General features: G+C 40.0%; 1 protein-coding gene across 8 annotated transcripts in view; it reads left to right on the top strand.

Annotated features, from left to right (window-relative positions):
* The window catches only part of BIRC6 (baculoviral IAP repeat containing 6), a 4,524,268-nt gene that overhangs the window by 229,918 nt on the left and 4,269,691 nt on the right, over positions 1-24,659 (top strand). For all 8 annotated transcript variants that reach the window (XM_044058419.1, XM_044058463.1, XM_044058448.1 and 5 more), the window contains exon 5: positions 16,577-16,688. In XM_044058419.1, coding sequence (XP_043914354.1) covers positions 16,577-16,688 — 112 coding nt within the window. The remainder of the gene's footprint in view (positions 1-16,576; positions 16,689-24,659) is intronic.

A 24,659-nucleotide genomic window follows, 5' to 3' on the forward strand; every position in this document is an offset into this window, starting at 1 on the left:
TCTATGAAAGAGGACTGCTACAGTGGAGATGAGAGGGATTTAAGATGGTGGAGGAGGAGGAGAGAATGCTGGCAGTGAAACTGACAAAGAAAATTTGGAAAGTGCTGCAATTTCAGAATGTGAGGAAGCTGTAATGACAACAGTGTAAGAAGATGGTTTAGATATTCAGGTTTTGGTTTAGTTAATGAACCAGGGTGTTCAAGAAAACATTATTGCTTTATGTTGGGGGTGATGGAATGGAAAGAGTGTTTGCTGAGAGGAGAAGCACCATCATGGAATGAGAGATAGAAGGCAGTAAGGTGGGTCGGGAATATAAACTATCTGGTGCATATTCCGCTGATGAAGGAAGTAACTTTAAGGGCATACATTTGAAGCAGGGTTTCAACAAGAAATAATCTGGAAGCTTAACTGTTATGGAAGCAGAGAAACAGCTGATGTCCAGACTCGAAATACTGAAGCAGGCAAAAGAACACAGGAAGGAGGATCACAGACTGAAAACTGATGGCGGTAAAAATTGAGATTAATAGCAATGAAAATGCAAATATAAAGTACTTTACAGTACAGTTGTACCACTTGGGCTTAAACTGTGGGATATCACAGCACTGATAAATCCGGGGACAGAGAATTATTATTTGTTTTGTGAGGTAACTTTTGCATGGCTTACTTTGCTAAAGACATTTGTGTGTGAAGTGGAAAATAAATTGCCTGTCCAATGGAAATGTATTTTTCAGAAGTGAGCACTGCAACTGAGGGAAAACTTTGGTCATTTTTGGGATAGCTGAAATTGAAGAATCTGAAATGAAAGCTTATTTTCTAACTTAATGTAGCCATGTACACACAATTAAAGTTTAAGACTCAAGAACTATATAAATGGTGTTGGAGGTTTGAGTAACTAAGTATGGATGAAGGGAAAGGGTAAGCATGTTTCAAATGTGATTAACATGAATGGAAAGGAGATGCTGCAAAATACTGTGGGCTGCCAAAAGCATCTTTTGATTTGTTGTGAAAAAAGGTCATTTAGTGCAGGGATGTAAAAAGAAAAAAAAAAGTGTTCATGTGGAAAAACCAGTCATACAGCTAGGAATTGTTTACTGAAGAAAGGTTCATAGGGTAGTACTAAGCTAACTGCCCTTGTGAGCCATTTTAAGCCTAGCCAATTATCCCTTGTGGGACTCAAACCCTGCACCTTGTGTTTGTTAGGCAAACACCTTAACCATTAGGCCACTCTCCCAACCCTAAATACAATTAATGATATAAATATGTTTTAGATGGATTATCCATTGATAAAAGAAGAAAGGCTAGAGGAAGAAACAGTTTTCAGGTAAAAACCCAGTCAGTGACATGATGCAGCTAAGGTGATGGGAAGACGAAAATGAAAGTGAAGCAGTTGCGAATAAAAATGTTAAACAGGATATTGAAAGAAAAATAGATGCAAATGTGGAAGTCCAGATACAAAACAAGTTTGTACTAAGTAGTGAAAAGGGGAATGCGGTACAGAAACAGATGAAGAAAATAAGCAGGAGGAAAATAAATTCCATTGTGCAAGAATGGGAAGGAGAAAAAAATAGTATGCTACCACTAAGGATGCAAAAAAGGAAAACGATAATGTTTCATTGCTAGTAGTAAAAGTAAACAGTGTTAGAAATGAAGTTAGAGGCTTAACAGTAACAAAATGGTGCAAGTAAAGATTTGCATTGTTATACATAAGATACTTTGTTACATGCAAGATGCTTTTAAAAGAGAGAGAAAAAGTGGAGCTGTATAGGGAATATTTTAGTGAGCAAGAAATGAGGTGTGTTCAGGCGTAACAGCTGTGATAGAAAGTGAGGAAGTAAAAATAAGGAACATAGTAATTGTAACCAGAAGAGCAGTAGTAGGTGACATAAGACTGGGTTATTTATGCATATATGAATGTTGTATAGAGGAAGAATGTTTAAAAAGATTAAAATAAATAAAAAATAAAAAAGTTACAATGGTGAATAGCCATAATTATGATTTGAGACTATAATTATAATTAAAGAAAAAAAGAAAATAATGTGACCTAAAAGTTCCACAGTTATTAAATACAGTGATTTCATGTTGGGAGAAAGAAATAGGACTAATTGGAAAGGTATATTTAAAATAGAAATAGATTGTTTTGTACTCAAGGGACAAAAGAAATAGAAGGTGTGAAGACTGCAGAATTTTCTCGAAATAAAGAAATATTGGGTTTAGTCGGTGGTGATGAAAATGTTATTAAAGAAGGAAAAGGAATTCAAAGGGTAACTTCTGACTTTCATATGTAATATATTAAAATAAGTAAAATAAGTTGTAGTATGAGCATATGACCATGACAAAATATTGTGGAAATTGGGCTTGTTGGGTTTTATATTAAAGAAAATATAAAAATGTATATTTAAATGCTGAAAGAAAACAAAGAAAAGGGAATAGGAAAAATATGCAGAAAGTTTGAATGAACGTAAATGATCTAAAAAGAAAATTATGTGAAAAAGGAAAGTTAACATTAATATTTTTGACAATTTTTATAGGTTAAAGTTGTAGTTTCTCCATGGTTAGGAAAACAAGTTAAAGTAAGGGAAGGAAAATAGATGCAATTAATGATGAAAAAGGGGTTATTGAATATATCAAGAAAAAAATGATACTTGAGAATTTTGTTTGAGATGTGTAAAATGAAGATGTGCATGACTAAGTATGGTTATGACAGTAACAGATGAGATATAAAAAAAAACAATTGCTGAAAGAAGTAAAGGTAAAAGAATTACAGGAAATAAAGGAAGGGAAGGAAACATCAGCACCAGGTCTAGATGAACTAGGATTTAATTTTATAAAGATATGAGTTAAGATGAAAGAGTATTTTTGTTGTATCCTAAATGAATATGTGAGAGGGAATAAAAGAAATAGGTGATGGGGTTATAAAATTCACATGGAAAAAGATGTATGTAGAGATGTTCATAGGTTCATAGGTTCATACTAGGCTATCTGCCCAAGGGCATTTATAAGCCTAGCCCATAGTTATTTGGCTTTCGCCACCCCTTTAGTTTGAATAAAACTATGCCCATTATTTTGCTGTGCCTCTGTCAAGCAGTGACACTGAAGTAATCCCTGGGGTATATCTGCGATCCCCCATCCATTGGTCAAGATTCCTCTTGAACAAGACCAGTGAGGTGCTCTGCCTCACATGTACCGGGATTTTGTTCCACAGCATAGGGAGTCTCTGGGTGATGAATCTGTCCCTCCAGCACGTTCTATTAATAACCGTGTCAAGGTTTAAGTCTCCGCCTTGTGGTTCTGAGGGATCTAGATTTTTGAGGTGAAGCATATTCATCAAATCAGGGTTTGACATGGCCTTATATGTCAGGCACAGGTCACCTCTGAGCAAGCGGTATGAGACTGAATAGAGCTGGAGTTCTTTCAGTCGGGCAGCATAAGACATATTTTTGAGACCCTTTATCCTTTTGGTGAGGAACTTTTGGGGCCTTTCCAGCTGCTGCAGGTGTCGGGTCAGATACATTCCGAATGGGGCATTGTACTCAATCATAGGTCTTATGAGTGATGAGTACAGGGGACGATGACCTCCCTTGATCTAGATGTGAATCCCTTCATGATCAGGTGGGCAATGTAGAAGGTTTTCCTAACTACTTTAGCAACATGAGTGTCAAACGAAAGGCTACTGTCAACCTGGGTCCCCAGATCCCTGATGACTTCTTCTGTGCTCAGTGGATTGCCACCTATATGGTAGCTAGGGGTAACCTTGTTTTTCCAAGGGTATGACTATGCATTTCTTGGCATTTAACTTTAGGCCATGGCTCTGGCACCAGTTATCCGTTTCTGTGAGGCTCTTCTGAAGGATATCTGTGTCAGATGTGTTTTCGACTATGGCGCCCAGTTTGCAGTCATCTGCAAACTTTGTCAGCCATAACCCTCCTGTGTTTGCTTGTACTTCAGAAAAGTAGATGCCGAACAAGAGTGGACCCAGGACTGAGCCCTGTGGGACACCACTTGTGACAGGCTTTGAGTCTGACATGGCTCCAGCAACTCTGACCCTGTGGGTTCTTTCACTTAGCCAGTTTGCAACCCATCTTGTAATGTATGGGTTTACATTCAAGCTGATGAGTTTTTCGATGATACCTGAGTGGGGTATTGTGTCGAAGGCCTTTGCCAGATCAAGGTAGGCTGTATGGACTGCCTTTCCCTCATCAATGGCCTTGGTGACTGTTTCGAAAAAGTCAACCAAGTTTAAAAGGCATGATCTGCCTTTGACAAAGCCAAACTGGGTTGGATCCAAAGTCTGCAAGTTCCCTATGTCTTTATTTATGAGTTCCATTATGATCCTCTCCATGGCTTTGCAGATAAGGCTTGTCAAGCTAATGGGACGGTCATTTCCAGGGTCGGTGGAGGCACCGCCCTTGTGAAGTGGGACCACAGTCGCCGGCGCCACTCCTTGGGCACGTATCCTGAGGTGAGGCTAAGATTAAACAGCTGTACTAACTGCGGGTTTAATTCCTCATTGAGTTCGTGGAGCACACAGCCGGGGACACCATCCGTCCCATGGATGCTGTGTTTTTGCTTTGGAGAGAGCAGTTCTCACCTGGGCGTTGAGATGTTTGGGGGCTACAATCCTCTGGTATAGATATCTCTCCTTTTGGGGAGGGGGAGAAGTTTGCACTGAACCTGTCAGCCAGTATGTTGGCAATGTGTGTAGGTTCAGTAATCTTCACATCATTTTGAACTAATTCTGAGCATATCTAGGAGTTTCCTCCTAGGTTTCTAACATAGCTAAAGAAGGCCTTATGATTGTCTTTTGAGTCCTTGGCGATTTTTCTCTCAAAATTTGCCTTGGATGATTTTATGAGAGCTCTTAGTTTTTACTTATAATGATCAAAGGTGTCTTACCTTTCAAGGATTTTGCTCTATCTTGTAGTAGCTTCCTCCTTTTGTTGTAGAGCTTGTTTATGGCTGGGGTCCACCAGACTGGACGCTTGCCTTTGGTACAAAGAGTCTTAGTTTTGTTTGGGATTGCCTGATCCATGCAGTCCTGTAGGTGCTGGTAGAAGGCATTTGTAAGTGATTCAGCGGTTTGAGTAATGTTTACCACTGGCTCAGGGGCCTTAAAGGAGACCACACTAGTTTTAGAAGTGTGAAGTCGGCTTTTGAGAAGTTTTTCACTGTGGTCTTTTTATTTCAGGTGGGGCGGATGAGGACCTCCAGCGAGATTAGTTTATGATCTGATCTCACCAGTGAGGGGTATACTTCGGTGTTGAACATTGTGATCCCATGTTCGTGATGATGAGATCAAGTATGTTTTCTCCTCTTGTGGGGATGGTGACTAGTTGTTCCATGGCATTTGAGTTTATGAACTCCAGGAACCTTTGGGCTAGAGTGTTTGGGCTTGAGTAGTGTTCCAAGTCTATATTAGGGTAGTTGAAGTCACCTAGTATGATGGTGTTTGGAGATACATTTATCCCCTCCATTGTTTTCAGGAAGGCCATGTGAGGTTCCTGAGTTTGAGAGGGTGGCCTGTAACATGCTACAAATTGCAGAGCAGTCTTGCCTATGGTTAATTGCACCTGGATGGTCTCCGATGCATCGTGCGTTGCCACCAACCTTAAGGTGTGGGTGTCCTTTATGAATATGGACACCCCCCCCTCCTTTCTTGGTGTTGTCCGGATTTTGGGGCGGAACACATGATATGAGGTGAAACCTGCTAGTGCTGGGTTGCTCTCAGGAGCCTTGAACCAGGTTTCTGTCACAGCACAGACATCGATGTTCTCCATACTGAGAAGGGCCTCGAAAGGCGTGCATCTTGAGATTGAGACTTCTGGCATTGAGCAGCATTACCCTTAGTTTTTACTTTTTGTGTTCTAGGGTGGTAGGTTTAGAATTTGAGCCTTGCCTAAAAAGGCACTATGGGGTGGCAAGAGCCTTGCCAATATCCGAAGCCTAGGGTGACAGGTGCAAGCCGTCCTTGCGAAGCAGCGTGGCTTGTCCAGCATGTCATCCCAGGCAGACAGACATTGATCCCTTTGAATGACACCAGAATTTAAGCCAATTATTAAAGCTGATCATCTTATTACTGTATTGTGGCATCATTCTAGGTGAAGGTAGGATACTGCTCAAGGTCAGGGTCATACCTGCCTGGGCTACATAATCAGAGAGCTCCTCAATGTTTCTTTTCATGTAGTCCAAGGAGGTACATCTCAGGTCGTTGACACCAGCGTGGACAATGACTGAGTCGTACTTGTATCTGCTGTTGAGAGACCTGAGTGCTTGTGTTATGTGGCGGATTCTAGCGCCCGACAGGCAGCTTACTGTGACCTTCTCCTTACTCAGTCTGGTGAGCGGGACGTCAGTGTGTCTGACTATGGAGTCACCTATGACAAGTATGTTTGGTGTTGTATTTGGCCTTAAGGGCAGTGACTGCTTTGCACACTGATTTTGTTGTTTATGTGTTGTATTGAGTTTGCAGTTGCTTGGGTGTCTGCTTTGGAGGCCTCTGCTGTTTAGGTAAATTTTTACTCAGAGCCTCAGTATGTCTTAGTGTGTTTGTGTTTGATTCAGTGGTGTGGTTGAGTTATGTGAGACTGGTATTGTGGTGTGTGTAGTTGCCTTCTCCTCCTGCCTGGTCTTGCCAGTCCTGAGTTGAGAGAGCTCAGCCTCCAGTCTGGCTAAATAGCTGCATCTCTCACAAGTGTTAGTGTTACGTGGGAGGAGGAGAGGGTTGTCCGTGTACATGAGGCAATTGTAACATTGTCTCAGAATTCCCAGATTCACCAACTGGGCAGGAGAGGACGCCAGCATCTGACCCTTCGACATGCTAGAAAGAATTATGAGTTGGTATGAGACAGAAAAGTAGTGGGCTTAGCAGGGAGTGCTTGACCTGCTAAGAGAATGCTTATAAGACAAGGGATATGCTTATAAGACAAGTGCTGAGCTTTTTGAGAAGAAAAAGCTATTTGGAACAAGTGCTGCACTTTTTAGTGTAGGTGTAAACTGTTTAGGTTCCTAACAGAGCAGTTCTAAGGGAAAAATTGAAGAACAGACTTTCTGGAGCCAGAAAGAGTTTAACCTTGTTTAACCGGCGCTGCCCGATGCTGCTCTAGTGGCAACTCCGCGCTAAATCGTGCTAAAGCACGTTAAAGCGTGCTTGATAGCAGGGGCTGGAAAGAAGCAGGAACAGACCCAAAAGGGAAAATAAAACTACAGTTTCAAGTCAGTAACCACCTCTACGGGGGGCAGGGAAGCTGCTCAATGTTAGTCACTGCCACTGATCAACAGAGAGACCCTCCCTCAGCCCAAGCAAAAATGGCCTCACAGAAACTTTCAAACAGTACAGGAACAGCAAGCCTGTAACTGAACTTTTTTAACTCTCAGAAAAGTGGGAAAAAAGCAAGATTTTTTTTTTGTTTGTTTTTTACAATTGAGACCAGTAACTTTAGGAAACTCAGATTATAAAATATTTGAGAATTTTGTTTGAATGTAGAAGTGCTGGACCAGTTATTAGATAATTCTGTTTTTGGTGTTCAAGGTAGAGAAGTAAGAGACATATGTAATCATCATTCTCTTTCGGCTTTTCCCGTTAGGGGTCGCCACAGCGGATCATCTCTTTCCATTTCTTCCTATCCTCTGCATCTTGCTCTGTCACACCACCACCTGCATGTCTCTCTCTCTCTCTCTCCACGCCCATAAACCATCCTTAGCATCTTTTTCCCAAATATACCCATCATCCTCCTCAGCACATGTCAAAACAAAAATCTAAATCTCTTCTTTCTGCTTTGTCTCCACCAAACACATGCTTAACTTAACCTAATATAATATAAATAATCCCTCCCATCCTAGTCACATTGCAAATCTGCAAATCTTTACTTAACATCTCTGCCACATCCAGCCTCCTTTTGACTCCTTGTCAATGCCACTGTCTCCAACCCATATGGTTAAATAAATTACAAATTTGATGATGGGAATAAAGAAGCAGGAACAGTAATGTGATGTTGCAGAAGCTTTTCACAGGGTTAGTAATGAGGAAAAGTGGAAAATATTTGAAGCGTAGGTGAAGAATAGTGAAAGTTATAAAGTCATGTCATGATAATTCTGTGATAAGAGTGGTGGTAAGTGAAAGAAGTTAGCCCCCTAAATGTGTGCTTGTTTGTTAATGAATGCTGTAAAGCAAAAACTGTGAATTTGTTTAAAAAGAATGCAACATGGGAATTAGATAGTTGGACTCTAGTACCAACATGAGTGTTGTGTTTAGAGGACTGTTGTTTTAATAAGTAAGGTATGGATGAATGAAGTAATAGTACGAATGTTTATGCTATTAAACACAGTAGGATTGCAATTTTAGCAAAGCTGATTTGGTAAAGGAAGAAAAATGGACTGTTTTATAATTGAAAATAAGTATACTAGGTATATATTTTGAACATGAGAGTAACAGAACAATGGAATATTGAAAAAAGTAAGGAAATTGACAGCATGGTGGGAAAGTTTTACTCTGTCATTCTTTACAAAAAATATATATGTTAAAACCCTGTGCATTAGTAAAATTATCATACTTAGTTTGAGTTTGTTTCCAAATGAAATGGAAAAAGAAATAATGGATATGTTTTCAATTTTCTTTAAGGTGCAAGATTAAATTCAGAGAGTAGGGTTATAATTTTATAATAGAAAAGGGGGGGTTACATTTCAAAAACCCTATTGTATTCCTAATATCTGTGCATTTGTTTTGGTTAACTAAAATGCTTGTGAAACAAAGAAAAACATGGTGGGGAAAGTATTGAATGTGAAATATGAGATAATATAAAATGAAAATACAGAAATTGTGTAATATATAAAGAAGAAAGTTATGGAAAATGAAGATTGGGAAATGTGTTAAAAGAAGTGAATGGCACAAAAATATAATGGGGTGGTTATTTAATATTTCCATGGAAAGAATTAAGGGAAGATGTTAAAGCTATATATGCAAGACGAAAAAATATGAAACATTTTATAAAGCAAGTAATTTTCATGGGGGTTACTGCTACATTTATTGGCTATAAAAAGCAATATGAAAAATAGTATCGGAAGAGAGCAAATGGTAATGAATGTAATGGGAAAAAACGGACATTTTTCCTGAATTATATAAATAATACATTTGTTTTTTTTTTTTTTTTTGTTTGTTTTGTTTTTTAAATGAGCACAAGTGGAATGAATTTAAAATAAATATGGAGATGGTACTTGTAGAAGGGAATAAAGGGGTGACTATGGACAAAGTGATGGGGTAAATACATTTAATTTTGTTTTTTGAATAAGAAATTTGGGATTAAGTTTTTTTATATTTCAAAATTAGATTGTTAAAGAAGAATGGGGAGATGGGGTTGTAAAGAAATTAAATGTATATGAAGTTAAATTTTTAAATAGTGTAATGTTTGTGCATACTTTTAATAATCTAATTAATGTGAAAGATGTAACTAAAGCAACCATACTGCAATGCACACAGGAATTTAGCACCCCCATATGCTGCACTTCATAAAACCCGCATTATTCTGCACCAGAGGTGTTTGCGCCATTTGTTGAGGTACTGAGACCAGATGTAAGGTTTTAAGCAGAAGACCTCAAATGGAGGGCAAATTATTTCAAGGACTACCTAAACCAGAGAAAGTTACATACATTGTCTAAGACTTTCATGGTGTCAAGCATATCTGCAGAGGATGTCCCACCCAAGAAAAAAAGAAAGTACTCAACGTGCCCAAAAAGGGAGGAGTATTGAGAGGCCAGCAACTTTTCTTTGTAATCTCAAGGCTTCCAAGCCTCAAGGTCACCAGGTTCTTTGACACCCATTCTGAAGCCTCCTGTAAATTTTTTCCCCATCCCTCTACCAAAATGTAGTAGAAATTTCCAAGAAAAAGCTGGCTTTTCTACTAGACACAATATCAAGGAAAACAGCAGAAATGTAAAAACAACTACTATATTTAAAAAAAGCTCTTTTGGGTAAGATCCAGGGGGAGAGCAGTTACAACTCATGCATGCATATCCCTTCACAATTGACCATCACCACTGGAGCAAAGGCTGCCACATTCATGCCTTGGTGACTGAGTGCCCATCCCCTAAGCCGTCCTTTGTGTTGCTCTCTCTCCTTTGAGGAATTGCAACACTGAATGATCCAAATCTGCTCCTTCCCCTGGGGATGAGGCACATCCATCTTCTCCATGCCAGCTCCAGTAGATGCCCGAGTAGCTAGTTGAACTTGTGTTGCCTGGGCCATAGTCAGGGTTCTAGTTCTCTGCGTTAATGAAGCTGGATTCCCAGGTCTCATTTTTAATACTGGGAACCTTTGAATAAAGGAGGTGGTCTGTTTTAATTGAAAAGGACTTTTTCTGCTTTTCTTAGCATAGTTAAGTAGGATTATTTTTTGTGAGATAGTTGGCTTCCACCCTTAATGCAAAACTGTCAGATATGCTTCTGTATCTTTTATTTTTCTCTGTGGCCTTGCAGAAATTGGATACCTCCATATATCTGCTTTGAACTTCTTTTCTGTAGTTGTGTCCATAAACATGGAGTGTGTACATTCATCTGGCAAGCTGACTTTTGACACAAGAATTTTCATGTTTTTGACTGTTGAAGTGCTGTACAGTTGACATGATGCATTCAGTAAGTTTTATTTTTACAAAACAGGAATTGTTAGCACAGAGTGAATACTTGGAATTTCTTTTTTAATAAGTTGTAAAATGACAGCTTGTGCTTACAGAAGACCCTTACGTCTTATTTACTTAGAAATTGGTGCTTTAGTATTATTATTACTGTTATTATTATTACTTTTACTGGATTATTAGTCCAAGATCAGATCTCCTGTACATTCTGCTCCAGGTGACTTGTACTAGAATGATGACCTTTCAGTAAAAAATACCACTTCTGTTAATAGATTCGTAGCATCTTGCCCTGCTTGACAGAGGAGACTTGGATGTCCTTCAAGGATGCATCTGCAGTCATAACATATGGGTTGTCCTGCCTCAGGCAGCCCTTCGGTCGGCCGGATTCCATACTCTGGGTCTGGCCTCGGCTGATGTCGCACTTTCCCCGATGTCAGAGCGTCTGGGGTATAAAAGCATCAGCTGACGCCATTTTCCTCAGTCTTTCTTGACGTGCGGTGCCCGAAGCAGAAGCAGTTCGCAAGTGCCGGTCGGTCAGATCCTGTGATTCAGCTACCGAAGACTTCGAAAAAGCTAAGTACCCCGTTGGGGACTCTTTCTTGCCTCAGCCGATGTCAGATAAAGTAAATAATTGTTTAACTTGTGGAAAACAAATACCTCATAAGGATTTCCACTCTTACTGCCTCCCTTGCTTAGGCCCAGACCACGAAGTCTCGGCCTGTTCAGCCTGTGCTTCCTTCAACCGACGAACTCTTAGACGTCGGTCGGAGTTTGCAGAGGAATTCTTTGGGGCTAATTTTGTATATAAGATGCCGTCGGAGACTCCGACATCACATTTGGTGAAAAAACGGAAGGACAAGGACCGACACTCGCGGCCCGCGGTTTCGGCTGAAACCACGGTAAGGCCTACCGCGAGTGTCTCGGTTTCGGCCGAAACAGAGTCCTCGGAACTTCCTTTAACCGAATCCACTCAACCGACCACCGCGGCCCTAGAGGCCCCGGCTGAGTCAGCTACTGAGCTACCTACCGAAACCAGTGTCCAGGAAATGTCCGACACCATTCCTTTGGACAAGTCTACTCCTGCACATGGTGCAGCTAGACCCCCCACTTCCATGTCCATTAAGGCTTTTTCCAGGGCTAAAGCTGCTAAACTTCCTAAAGCTTTGCCTCCCAAGACTACCTCTCAGAGACCTTCTTCTAGTTCTCAGATCTCAGCCTTGCAGAGGATCTTATTTCTTTAATTAGAGGTTCTCAGCCTCACCCGGACAGGGGCTCTCACCCACCACCAGACAAAAGGCCCAGCACTGAGCCCTCTGACCAACACTCTTCAGATGAGTCTACGGATGGATCTGAGTTGTCAGATCACCAGGAGGAGGCTTATTCGGCCTACGAGGATTCTGATGCTGAAGAATCTATCCCTTCGGCCTCCCCTCCTGAAGAGTTTTCCTTTGGTGAGACACTACACTCTATGAGAGAACATTTTCAATGGCAGGGTCAGGAATTTTCTGATTCTAGAAAGAGATTAAGGACCTTTTTGCATTTACCTCAGCATAGGCCCTTAGCTATACCTCCTGTTTTGAATGTTATTGATGATGTGTACAGTGATGTTAGTACAGCCCCTGATTCTCTCCCTCCGGCACCTGCCAAACCTGATAGATACTACAGGGTCCCGGATTCTCATTTACATCTGTACAAGGCCCATTCTGCAGACCCAGATACTATTTCTCAGGGCCCTAAAGGGGTTGCAGCTGCCACTGCCAAAAATCCTCTACCTTCTGAAAGGGAGTCTAGAGCTTTAAAGAGATGGGGAAAGAAGGTATATACTTCTGCAACTCTTTCCATGAGGGCATTAAATTGTCAATTTCATATGATACTGTACCAAGAGTATTTGTTAGATGAATTGCATAAGAAGCTTTCTTCTTCTGAACCCCTTGACCGTAAATCCCTTCAGGATCTGGTACATAACTCACAGCAGGTTAGTAATCATTTTTTGCAGTGTGGTTATGATGCACTGGAAGCTTCATGTAGGTCAGCTATGACTGGGGCAGTTATTTGTAGGCATGCCTGGCTGAAGGAGCAATCTTTACCAGACCATGTTAAAGCTAAACTCCTGGATGCTCCAATGGAAAAACAAAAATTATTTGGTTCCTCGGCTCAGGAGGTCTTAAAGAAGTTTGAAGAAAAGGCAAAATCTGTGCAAACAGTTAAGGACTTTCTGCAAGTACAACCACCGAGATTCAGCAGAAACTGGCCTACTAAGAATTGGTCCTTTCCAGACTCGGACAGATCCCAGAGGGGCAGGAACAGGCGTCCCAGAGGTAGAGGGCAAGCTAGAGGCTCCTACAGAGGCCGTCAGTGGCAGCCTACCAACCAGAGAGGTAGTGCAGGAACACTAACAACAACTACTACACCTGGACAGACTTAATGACTTTCCTTTGATTCCGCCTACCAGGGCTCAAATTGGAAGCACCCTTGGGCGGAAAGCTTTCTTTATTCTCAAAAAACTGGCATTATATTACAAGGGACACATGGACACTGCAAATAATAGACAAAGGATACAGGTTCCACTTCCACACTTTGCCAAGAAGAAACGGAATGCCAAACCTACCACCAAATCAGAGGGCAGAGGCTTTAAAGCAGATTAACAACTTAATTCAAATGAAAGCCATAGAAAAGGTACCTCTTTCAGAACAAGGCCAAGGATTTTACTCCAGATTATTCCTTGTTCCAAGAAAAGAAAATCAATGGAGGCCTATTCTCGACCTGTCCGCACTGAATACTTACCTCATTGTGCCAAAATTCAAGATGCTGACCCTACAGCAACTTCTTCCCATGCTGGGCAAGGAGTCTTGGCTGGTGACTCTAGATCTCAAGGAGGCATACCTGCATGTCCCTATTCGACAAAATTGCAGAAGACACCTCAGATTTCTTGCAGGATCAGAGCATTATCAATTCTCAGCATTGCCCTTTGGCTTATCTACTGCGCCCAGAGTATTCACGAAATGCCTGGCATCAGTAATTGCACACTGCAGACTTCAGGGATTCAAATCTACCCATATCTGGACGACTGCCTTATACAAGCGGACAACAAGAAAAATTTGATAAAGGACTTGGCCTATGCCATCCACCTTCTACAGGCCTTGGGATACACAGTCAACATCCAAAAATCAAGACTTGTTCCATCCCAAAGGATAACCTTTTTGGGTGCAGATCTAGACACAACCACCCAAATGGTCTTTCTCACAGAAGAAAAACAAAAACAACTTCCGGATTACTTCATGAATCTGACAAGACAAACTCAGCTAACTGCAAGGAAAATCCTGCAGGCCCTGGGTTACATGGCATCCTGCATAATTCTGATTCCACAAGCTAGGCTGCTTATGAGAAAATTACAATGGTACCTAAGGAGTGTATGGTCTCAGCACAGTCACAGTTTGGAAACTTTGATACCAATCATTCCTTGCCTTCAAAAGGAATTCCTGTGGTGGGCTCAAGCCTGCCAGTCCAACAGAGGGTTGCCTTTCAACAAACCAAAAACAAAACAAACCATCACCACGGACGCTTCAGACCGAGGATGGGGAGCACACATGGAGAGCAAATGTATCCAAGGCCTATGGTCTCAAGGGCAGCTGTGCATGCACATAAACCAAAAGGAAATGCTGGCAGTGATACATGCAATCGAGGCCTTCAAACCTTTCCTCCATCAAGGCCACCTGTTAATAAGGACAGACAACACCACAGTCATGTGGTACATAAACAAGCAGGGAGGCACGCATTCCTACCATCTATGCAGGCTGACTATGAATCTATGGGAACTATGCCTGAAACTCAATATCCAAATACAGTCCCAGTTCGTGCCAGGGAAAGAAAATGCACTGTCAGACAGCTTAAGCAGAACTACCATGGATGCACACGAATGGATGCTGCACCCAGACATCTTTCTACTCATAACAAAAGCATGGGGAAAGCCGGAGATAGATCTGTTCGCCTCACCCCACAATCATCAACTGAAGACATTCTGCTCAAGGACATACCACCCACAAGCTTGGAGGGTGGACTCTCTCTTTCAGCTGGAAAGCTCTAAAAGTATATGCCTTCCCACCTCTCCCATTAATGTCCAAGGTTTTACTGAAGATCAGGGCAGAACGGCCAAGAGTGATTCTGATAGCTCCAGACTGGCCAAGGCAGCACTGGTACCCACTATTGAGGAGCATGTCACAGACGAAACCATGGCCTCTCCCCCTATGGCCTCTTCTTCTGACACAGAACAATTTCAAGATCATGCATCCCAACTTGAAAACATTGCAGCTAACTGCCTGGAAAATTCCATAAACCCCCCTCAAAATAACTTATCACAGAGAGTAAAAGGACATTATTATGGAAGCTCGCCGGCCTTCCACAAGGAAGACATACTCAGCAAAATGGAAAAGATTTCTCATTTGGAACACAACAAAAGGCTTAGATGTGACAGTGGCGAGCATGGCACATATTCTGGAATACTTAGCAGAATTGTTCCACAATGGCCTGTCCTATTCTTCCATTAAGATTCATGCCTCAGCAATTTCAGCAGAATACAGTGTTGATCCACCTATCTTCTCGCACCCTCTCCTCGGGCAATTTCTGAGAGGAATCAAAAACATCAGTCCTCCAAGGAAACCCCCTTTACCTACTTGGCATCTCAACTTTGTGCTGGAGAAACTAACACTTCCTCCCTTTGAACCAGCAGCATCGGCGGATCTACAGTTTCTGTCTTGGAAAACTGCATTCCTTCTGGCCATAACTTCATCAAGAAGAATATCTGAGTTACAAGCTTTAATGGCAGTACAGCCATTTCTTATCTTCCATCAGGACAGAGTTTAATTGAGAACCAATCCTACTTTTATGCCAAAGGTGGTATCTAGGGTATCCCTGAACCAAGCTATTCACTTGCCTACATTCTTCCCAAATCCACAAAATAAAGGGGAAAAACTTCTACACATTCTGGATATACACAGACAACTACGCTACTACTTGGACATAACTAAAAGTTACAGAAAGACTGACCAACTCCTTGTAGCATATGCTGCTGGGGTACAAGGAAAAGCAATTTCCAAACAGACAATTTCAAAGTGGATAGGAAATTGCATTCGATTTTGTTACTCCTTTCATGGAAAGACGGTTCCTGCAAACATTAGGCCTCATTCCACGAGGGCCACAGCCACCACTACAGCCTTCCTAAGAGGGGTGGCTACTAAGGACATTTTAGAAGCTGCTACATGGAGCTCCGTGCATACATTTGCCAAACATTACAATTTACCTTTATACTCCAGATCCAGAGCAGGTTTTGCTACAGCAGTCCTGCAGGGTATCTTAACTACACCATCCTTTTCTTAGTACCTCCACCCCCAGATTGGCTATGGTATTCTACCCATATGTTATGACTGCAGATGCATCCTTGAAGGACATAGTACAGTTTTGTACCTACCATAAATGTAGATGTCCGATAGGTATGCATCTGCAGTCAGGTTTACCCTCCCTCCTTCCCTCTGTGGTATTCCTAGGGTACTTACCCTCCATTAGCTAGCTGGGGATCTATTATGGTGTATTTGTTTGTATATATATGTATATATTTTGGTAAATGTTTGGAATTTATTGCATTCCTCCAAATTTGGCCTTCCTAGAGGGCACCTGGCATCTGGGGCAAGAAACACTGAGGAAAATGGCGTCGGCTGATGCTTTTATACCCCAGACGCTCTGACGTCGGGGAAAGTGCGACATCAGCTGAGGCCAGACCCAGACTTTGGAATCCGGCCGACCGAAGGGCTGCCTGAGGCAGGACAACCCATATGTTATGACTGCAGATGCATACCTATCGGACATCTACATTTATGGTAGGTACAAAACTGTACTTTTGTCAGTTTCTTTATTTGTGTTTGCATTCTTTTTCTGAGAATAAGTAGTACTTTATTTTTTTACAGGTCTTTAATGTACAGTGAAGCTAACAGAAGAGAAACATTTACTTCTTGGCCTCATGGAGGATATAGGTGGGCACAGCCAGATCCTATGGCTCAAGCTGGATTTTATCATCAGGTAGGTACCAAGTGTGCATTTTTTTTGCACTGTTGCAGAAAGTAGGAAATTATACTGTTTCTGTATTTTCTAGGAATACAGATTTCATGTGCGTATTTTGTGTCACTCTCTTACTGTTTTGCTAGATGTACACATTTGTACTTTAAATAATAGCAGCCATATGAAGTGTCATAAAATTTTACACAGTGATTGTTTTCTGAAAATTGAGTGTATAAGAATAAAGGAATGAAAGTAGTCTAGTCTGTCTTGGATTTTGATGTGATTGAGAAGGTGGTTGTAGGTGAGATAGGGATTTTGATATACTGTGATTATGCAAAATTACCACAGCAGTGGTAACCGTTCATCCATTGTTGCCTTAAGTAACTTCACTGATGGTGTCAGAAATATATTCATTATTATTTATTGTCTATTGCAGTATTTTGGCGCATTGTTTTAGTGCCTGCCACCAGCTTGCGTCATCATGTCTTGTCTTTTTTTTTCTTCTTCTTTCCCCATGCTAACAATTGAGAACATCATTTTTAGGTCGCATTCTTTCCCCTTGGGCTAGAGCATTCATCCCTGGGGTCAAGGATAGAGTTAGAGTTATCAGGACTGGGAGCTATCATCTGTGTGCTTTGGAAGAATTTTGTTTTTTGCAATAATTCTTATAACGCCCCTCACAGCATGTTCAAACATGTTGAAGTAGTTGGTGTGCAGGGGACTGTCTGATTATTGTTCACATCTCTGCAGTTAATTTACTCAAAGAGCTGATACCCCCACCCCCTCATCCCTGTAAGCTCCACATCAGTGTGAGCCTGGTCTCTGCCAGGACTTCTGCAACGGAATATTTGCATGGAGTACATGGACATGCTTTCTCTGTCCCTCCCCAAGAAAATACAAGCAAGGTAAGCCTCATCTTCCCTGCTTTCTCTTGTGTCAGATCCGGTAGAGTTACCTAAGCATCTAATCTAGCTCTGGTTGCCTGGATCAAAGTCAGGAATTTATCCCTATTAGCCAGTGGAGCTGACTAACAACACATTGATGCTGAAAGAGAAAAGTTCACAAGTTAAAGGATTGAGAGTGAACATGCTATCATAGGGTGTCAGTAGTAAGATGTCATTTAAACTATTTTGCCTTCTTGTTGAGTTGCATCATCTCCGCGATCAAAGAAGGGGACATTCAAAGGAATGATTAACAGCTGGCAAGAGTCTTTCTTGGAGAAGACCATAAAGTATGAAGAGAAGATGCAAATGTTTATTCAACTGAAGTTAACATACGGCTCAGGAGGATATCATGTTAAAATAAGTTATTTGAGGAAAAGTAACTGTGACACTTGGATAAACATTTTTGAAAGGATAATAGTAAATGCTTGGGGTTTTGCTTTTTTGTTATAAACGCTTTTATTAAACAACAAAATCCACAAAACATTGTGCTAATCAACTATATAAAAAAAAGCACCACCCAGATGTCCCAGGGAACTTTTTAATAGTGTTTGTTTTAGCTCTTCCATTCTGGGATCAAAGGAAATTCATCAGAAAACAAAGTAACTACTTCCTGGATACATTTAAAAAGCCTCAAAGGCACCAAACTTTTTAAAGTGACAGTGCTGAAAAAGTGCATAAACTTTAACATAACGTAATAAAGTGCCTTAGTGCTGTGGTGCAAGTGCAGCAATAAACATACTATATAAAAAAGTGTTGTGTGTAGAAAACCATTTTGTGTAAAGTATATTGGTTAAAAATGCTGATCTTTTAAATATAAAAAATAAATTCTAGTAAAATTTAAATAATAGCTTGAGCTTTCAAAGCAGGTTTGATAGAAATAAAATCATTCAAGCCAGGGTAAACCCCAGCATTCAGATACCACTGCCAATAAATTTCATGTCGATCCAACCTCACATCCCAGTCACCTCCTCTGATAGGCACAACAACCTTTTTCCAAGGTAATAAACATAAATTTCTTAAATTCTTTACACGATACTGAATGCATATACTAAGCGTTGACTGTATGCTTCATCTTGATTGCATAAAGATGCTGGTAAATCCTTTTTTCTCAAAGGACCGATAGTCTTACCAGTATTAAAAAAAAACTAGGCAGGAACTGTTGCTATTCTGCCTTGCCCATAGAAAACAGTGAAGTGTTAAGACTTCTCCTCTTCTCTTTGTCTATGATTTAAAACTATTTAGCTCATCAGATGAGGAACTGAAAACACAACTGCAAGTTGTCAAAAATTTTCAGATGATATAAGAAAGTCATTTGCTCTTGATAAATGTGCAAAGGCAACATTTAAAGTAGGAAAACTGCAGCACCAGGAAAACATCAGTCTGGGACAAGAATGTGATATAAAAGAACTTGAGCAAGAAGAAGTGTGTAAGTATTTGGGAATTGATGAAGGATCAACAATAATACACGAACAAATGCAAATAAAGCTTGGTAAGGAATACTTTAGAAGATTTAAATGAATGTTGAAAACAGTGTTGAAATCTAGGAACAAAATGCAAGCTATAAACCAATTTGCTCTTCCTGTCCTAACTTACATTTTTGGAGTGATTGACTGGCTCCAAAAGGTGTTGGATAGATTAGATAGGAAAACAAGGATGCTTCATGCTAACCAAATGTTTTTATAAAAATCAGTTCATACCAAGATTATATATTCCCTGTTCTGAAAGAGGGATGGGTCTCTTTGAAATTGATTACATGTATAGATCTACAGTCATGTGACTCCATACATCTGTTGACCTCACAAGACCCAAACGTAGTGAAAGTTTTGAAACATAAGGAGAATAAATCTAAGATGACTTATCTGCTAAAATCTCCCAAGAAGCATATCGGAGTCAAGCAGGAATGGAAATCAAACCAAAAGTAGATAAAAATCAGGCAGCAACTGAATGTGCCAAAAAAAAAAGTAAGAATATAAGGTGAAGGACCTGATGAGAAGGGAAGAAATGTGTAAAATGTATAAATATAGTTGCAAGTGTAGAACATTTCTGGAAGAACCTTATGTTGATCAGGAACGAACGCAGGAATGGTTAAGGAGAGGCGAATTCAAACCAAGAGATGAAAGGTTAATATTGGCGGCCTGAGGTAGTGGACTGCATACACGTTGGTTTACAAAGTCTGTTGAATATGTGGGGATAAACAGACATATATGTTTTGTAAAACTGAACTGGAAACAATCACACACTTCATTGCTGGTTGTGACATACTAATGGCAGAAGGACTATATACTGAAAGGCATAATGTGGCAAGATTGTTGCACTGGGGATTGTGCAAACATTATGGTATTGAAGTGGCTGAAAAACACTGGAAACATGAGCCACAAAGCATCCTAGAAAATTAAGTTTGCATCACATGGCATCATCCATTACCAACAGTTCAAAAGATAGATGCTAGAAAACCAGATATAGTGGTCCATGAAAAGAAGACAGAAGTAGTATTGATCATTGAAATCGCCACACCCAGTGACTAACAGTGTCTTGCATACAGAGACACACAAAGTCATAAAATATAGGGATTTGCAGGCAGAAGCAAGAGCAATGTGGAAGATAGACACCAAGACAGTCCCAATAGTAGTAGGAGCAATGGGTCTATAAAAAAATCTACAGTCATATTTAGATATGTTACCAATACTTGTAACTCCATACGAATTGCAGGAGTCGTCATTACTGGGCACATTGCGGGTGCTGTGAAGAGCACTTCTGGCTGACATCAGATTGAAACAATACTAATTTCTTGAACTTTAATTGTACTTTGACTTAAGAATGGCATCCATTCCCATCATGGTATTAGAAACCCAAAAGATTTGGAGAAATTTAAAAAAAAAGGAGTGAAGTTGGATGTCTTATGAGGGCCGTATAACTGGTGTTCCTATGATCCGAGATCCAGTGATGAATATTGTCCAACAGCTCCAGCGGATAGCCTCAATCACTAAAAAGCTGTTAAACAAAACAGGCTTCCCTTTGAAATACTTGGCCATCAGATACCAGCCTACTTAGACAAATTGGCTGCCCCTTAACTAAGTTCTTCTGCCATAACAGGTGCTGACTGTCGAAATGTAGCTAAGCATTAGAAAAAGTCTGCTTTCTATAAATATTGGACTTGTATCAGTTTATCTCCTTATTTTTGTATGTACAGGCATCCAAGACATGAATAGAATCCTCATGTATCTCAGAAGTGAACTGTAAAAAAATCTGTAGATTGATTAAGAGCACTCACAAGTTCTTCAATGTCAGCATGGCTTCCTTTCCACAACATGAAGATGTCATCCATGTATCTCATGTAGCTAACCACCTCAGAAATAAAATAGAGACTTAAAAACAGTGTTCATTTTCCAGGTCCACAGCACCATGTTGGCAAAATTGGGCGCTGATGGTGGCAGACATGATTTATGTATGAAAGAGATGGTTGTGAATTTTGAGAAGTTATCTATGAAATACAAAGGGGAAACAGATGGACAATCTGTTTCTAAATTTTTTAATTCAAAATAAACGTGTTCTGAAAGGGCTCTGTATTTTTAAATATCCAAATGGAGAGAGGATTCTATTAATTGTTTGGATGTTTGTATATATAAAAAAAGCAGATGAGCAGATAAGAGTCCAACATTTATAGAAAGCAGACTTTTTCTAACGCTTATCTACATTTCGACAGTCAGCATCTGTTATGGCAGAAGAAGAATTTAGTTAAGGGACAGCTGATTCGTCTAAGTATGCTTGTCTCTGATGACAAAGTGTTTCAAAGGGAAGCCTATATTGTTAAACATCTTTTTAGTGATCTTGGCTATCTGCTTGAGTTGTTTGACAGTATTCATCACTGGGTTTCTGATCATAGAGACACCAATTATAGGGCCTTCATACGACATCCACTTCACTCGCTTTAATTTCACCAAATTATTGGGTTTCTAATACCATGACAGGAATGGACCCCATGCCTAAGTCAAAGAAATGCATAATAGTATCCTTTGGGAAGTCATCCATCCCTGGTAACTATCTGTCATATTGACAACACACCCCTTAGGGTTGACCCAGTAGTCTGGGACATAGGGACACACACAAATAGTAATCTAGCCTTTGATCATCACGTGTCTACAGTGGTGAGGAAATCGTTCTATGTTGCACAACTTGTAAACAAAGGTGTATAGCATCCAAGTCCAAGGAAGTCATTGTTCCACTGTATTCGGCATTCATCAGACCAGTCATTGAGTACAATGCCCCCTTTGGTATGTACCTAACCAGGCATATTCAACAATTAGAACGTCCACATAGGTTCCTCACTAAAAGAAAACAGGGTGTAAGTAATATGACCTATGCAGACCGCCTCAAGGCCCTATCCCCCTGTATTCTGTCTCTTACAGGCTTTTGAGGGGAGATCTATGCTTGGCATATAGGGCATTGTCAGACCCCACTTTAATGGACCTCCTGTATATCCACAAAATAAACAGTACCAGAATTACTCATTTGAAAGACTTAAAACCTTGCCTGTGACATAAGTAGGACCTGCTGGAGAGACAGGTATGTATCCCAGAGACTACCCCGTCTATGGATCAGGCTCCTCATCCATGTGAAGCAGAGTTCCTCCCTAACCCAGTTCAAGTGCAACTTGGACAATTAGATAGGAAACTGGAAATTCATCCCTGGTTTGGCACCTATGTCTCTAATGGAAACAGGTAACCTATAAATGATTCATCTCCCAGGCCCATGCTTACACTTATCAGAACTTGTCAGAGATTTGGGATGCATGGCTCTGCTTAAAAAGGCCCTTGTGGTCAGCCTAGTAAACACCTATGAGCCAAAGTACGATTAAAGTTCATGAAATTAGTATTGTGGTGGAACTCAAGAAAATTTCACCCATAGGTTTATGGTGGAGTATAACAGCCATTTTTATTCCCTGAAACAGGTTATTAATAACCCTTGGAGTGTAATTTTTGACTCCCTTGGTATGACTGAACAACTGGGACAAGAACCAACATTTGTGTACAAGAATAGTAAATAAACTTAAATTCATTTTTGAGCACAACAGGGACTGTCTTGATGTTATTCAGAATGCTGGTATGAAATTATATGGTACCTGCAGGCAGTGTAGGTTTGTCTTGCAAGGCACATTTTTTCTGTGGCAGGGTACTCCAAATTACTATATTTAAGAGGTAAATTCAACTGTGAAATGAAAGAGGTAGGCTGTGGCGTTTTGCTATTCCTACCCATGTTTTTTATATTTTTAAGACTATTGGTTCCTTGAAAAAAAAAAGGATTTACCAGCATCTCTATGCAATCAAAATTAAGCATACAGTTAACATTTTGTACAAGCATTCAGTAGCATGTAAAAGAATTTAACAAAAGTTGTGTGTACTGTCTTGGAAAAAAGTTATTGTGCTTGTCAGAGGGGAGACTGGGAGGGTGAGGTTGGAGCAATGTGAACTTTATTGACAACTGCTTCTGAATGGTGAGGTTTACTCTAGCTTGAATGATTTTATTTCTATCAAACCTGCTTTGAAAGCTAAAGCTGCTGTTATTCAATTTTACTAGAATTTATTTTTTATATTTAAGAGATCAACATTTTTAACCAATATACTTTACACAAAATGTTTTCTACGCACAACACTTTTTTATATAGTATGTTTATTGCTGCACTTGCACCACAGCACTAAGGCATTTTATTACATTATGTTAAAATTTATGCACTTTTCAGCACTGTCACTTTAAAAACATTGGCGTCTTTGAGGCTTTTTAAATGTATCCAGGAAGCAGTTACTTTGTTTTCTGATTAAGTTCCTTTGATCCTGGAACAAAAGCGCTAAAAAAACACTGGGCAGCGTTTTTTTTTTTTTGTTTTAAACACGTTTATTAAATTATCACTTAAGACCAAGGCAAAATTGCCTTAGTAGAAAAGAAGTCTAACCACATTAACTTTTTTTCTATTCACATACATTCTATCATGTTTTATCTATTTATAACTGTCATCAGTCCATATTTACATAAATTGCTCAATTCCTGCCTTCCCTTAAACTTCGCGCCTCTTAAATAGTTTTTGTGTATGTTTTGCTCCCACAATTCCAATTAATTTTTGTCATTTTTTTCCTTCTCTTTTCTAAATATTGCACCTCTAGTTCTTTTATCTTGTTTACAATACTAAGTAGTTCAGTTACAGTCTGTTTAGATTTTTATTTGTGTTTTCTAGTAATTGATTTATGTGAGAGTGTTCAATCTCGCCGTTTGTTCTTACACACTGGTTCGGAGCCGATCCTCAGCTCCGAGTCGGCCGCATCGCAAAGCTCTGCATCTCAGAGACGCTCGAGACCAGACTATATCCCACAATCCTCCCTGCCATTACTCAGATCTAGTTTGCCGCTGCAACAGATCGGATCGAGGAGAGCTCGGACCAGAGAGAATTTGATAATTTTTTGCTATATTTCAGATAAGCTACTTTCTTTTTTTGTAAAAAAGTTTCTAATAGTTATAGTATAGGAAGTGTGTGTGTGTGTTATTAATATAATATTGTACAATATTATTCTTAAGGCACCTTTTGTTGCCTACCCCTTTTTCTCTTGGTGTGGTTTTTTGAGTGTTCTTTCTACACTTTATGTAGATATTCACTTTATATATATATATATATATATATATATATATATATATATATATATATATATATATATATATATAGAAGTTAGTTAATTAGTTATTGGTAGTTTTTTCTTGTTAATTAAACATAGTAGAGTGTCATTTACTTCTTCCAGTCATGTCGGAGAAAGCCAAATCCGGCTTTAAAAGATGTCAGTGTGGGCAGAAAATGTCTATCACTGACAACCACGCGTTCTGCATTTACTGTCTTGGCCCTCTCCACCTGCAAGAGGATTGCTCTATATGTCATTCCTTTAGCGGGAGGGTCATGACAGATAGATGCAGGAAGCTTATAGATAGAGGGTTGCTTAAGCCTGCCTTTCAGGAGGCGTTAGACAAATCGGATCAAGCTTCTAAGTCCTCGAAGGGGTTGAAGATGTCG

The sequence above is a fragment of the Protopterus annectens genome, chromosome 1.part2 (genome assembly GCF_019279795.1).
Source record: "Protopterus annectens isolate FY-2018-M chromosome 1.part2, PAN1.0, whole genome shotgun sequence".
Taxonomy (NCBI): Eukaryota; Metazoa; Chordata; order Ceratodontiformes; family Protopteridae; genus Protopterus; species Protopterus annectens.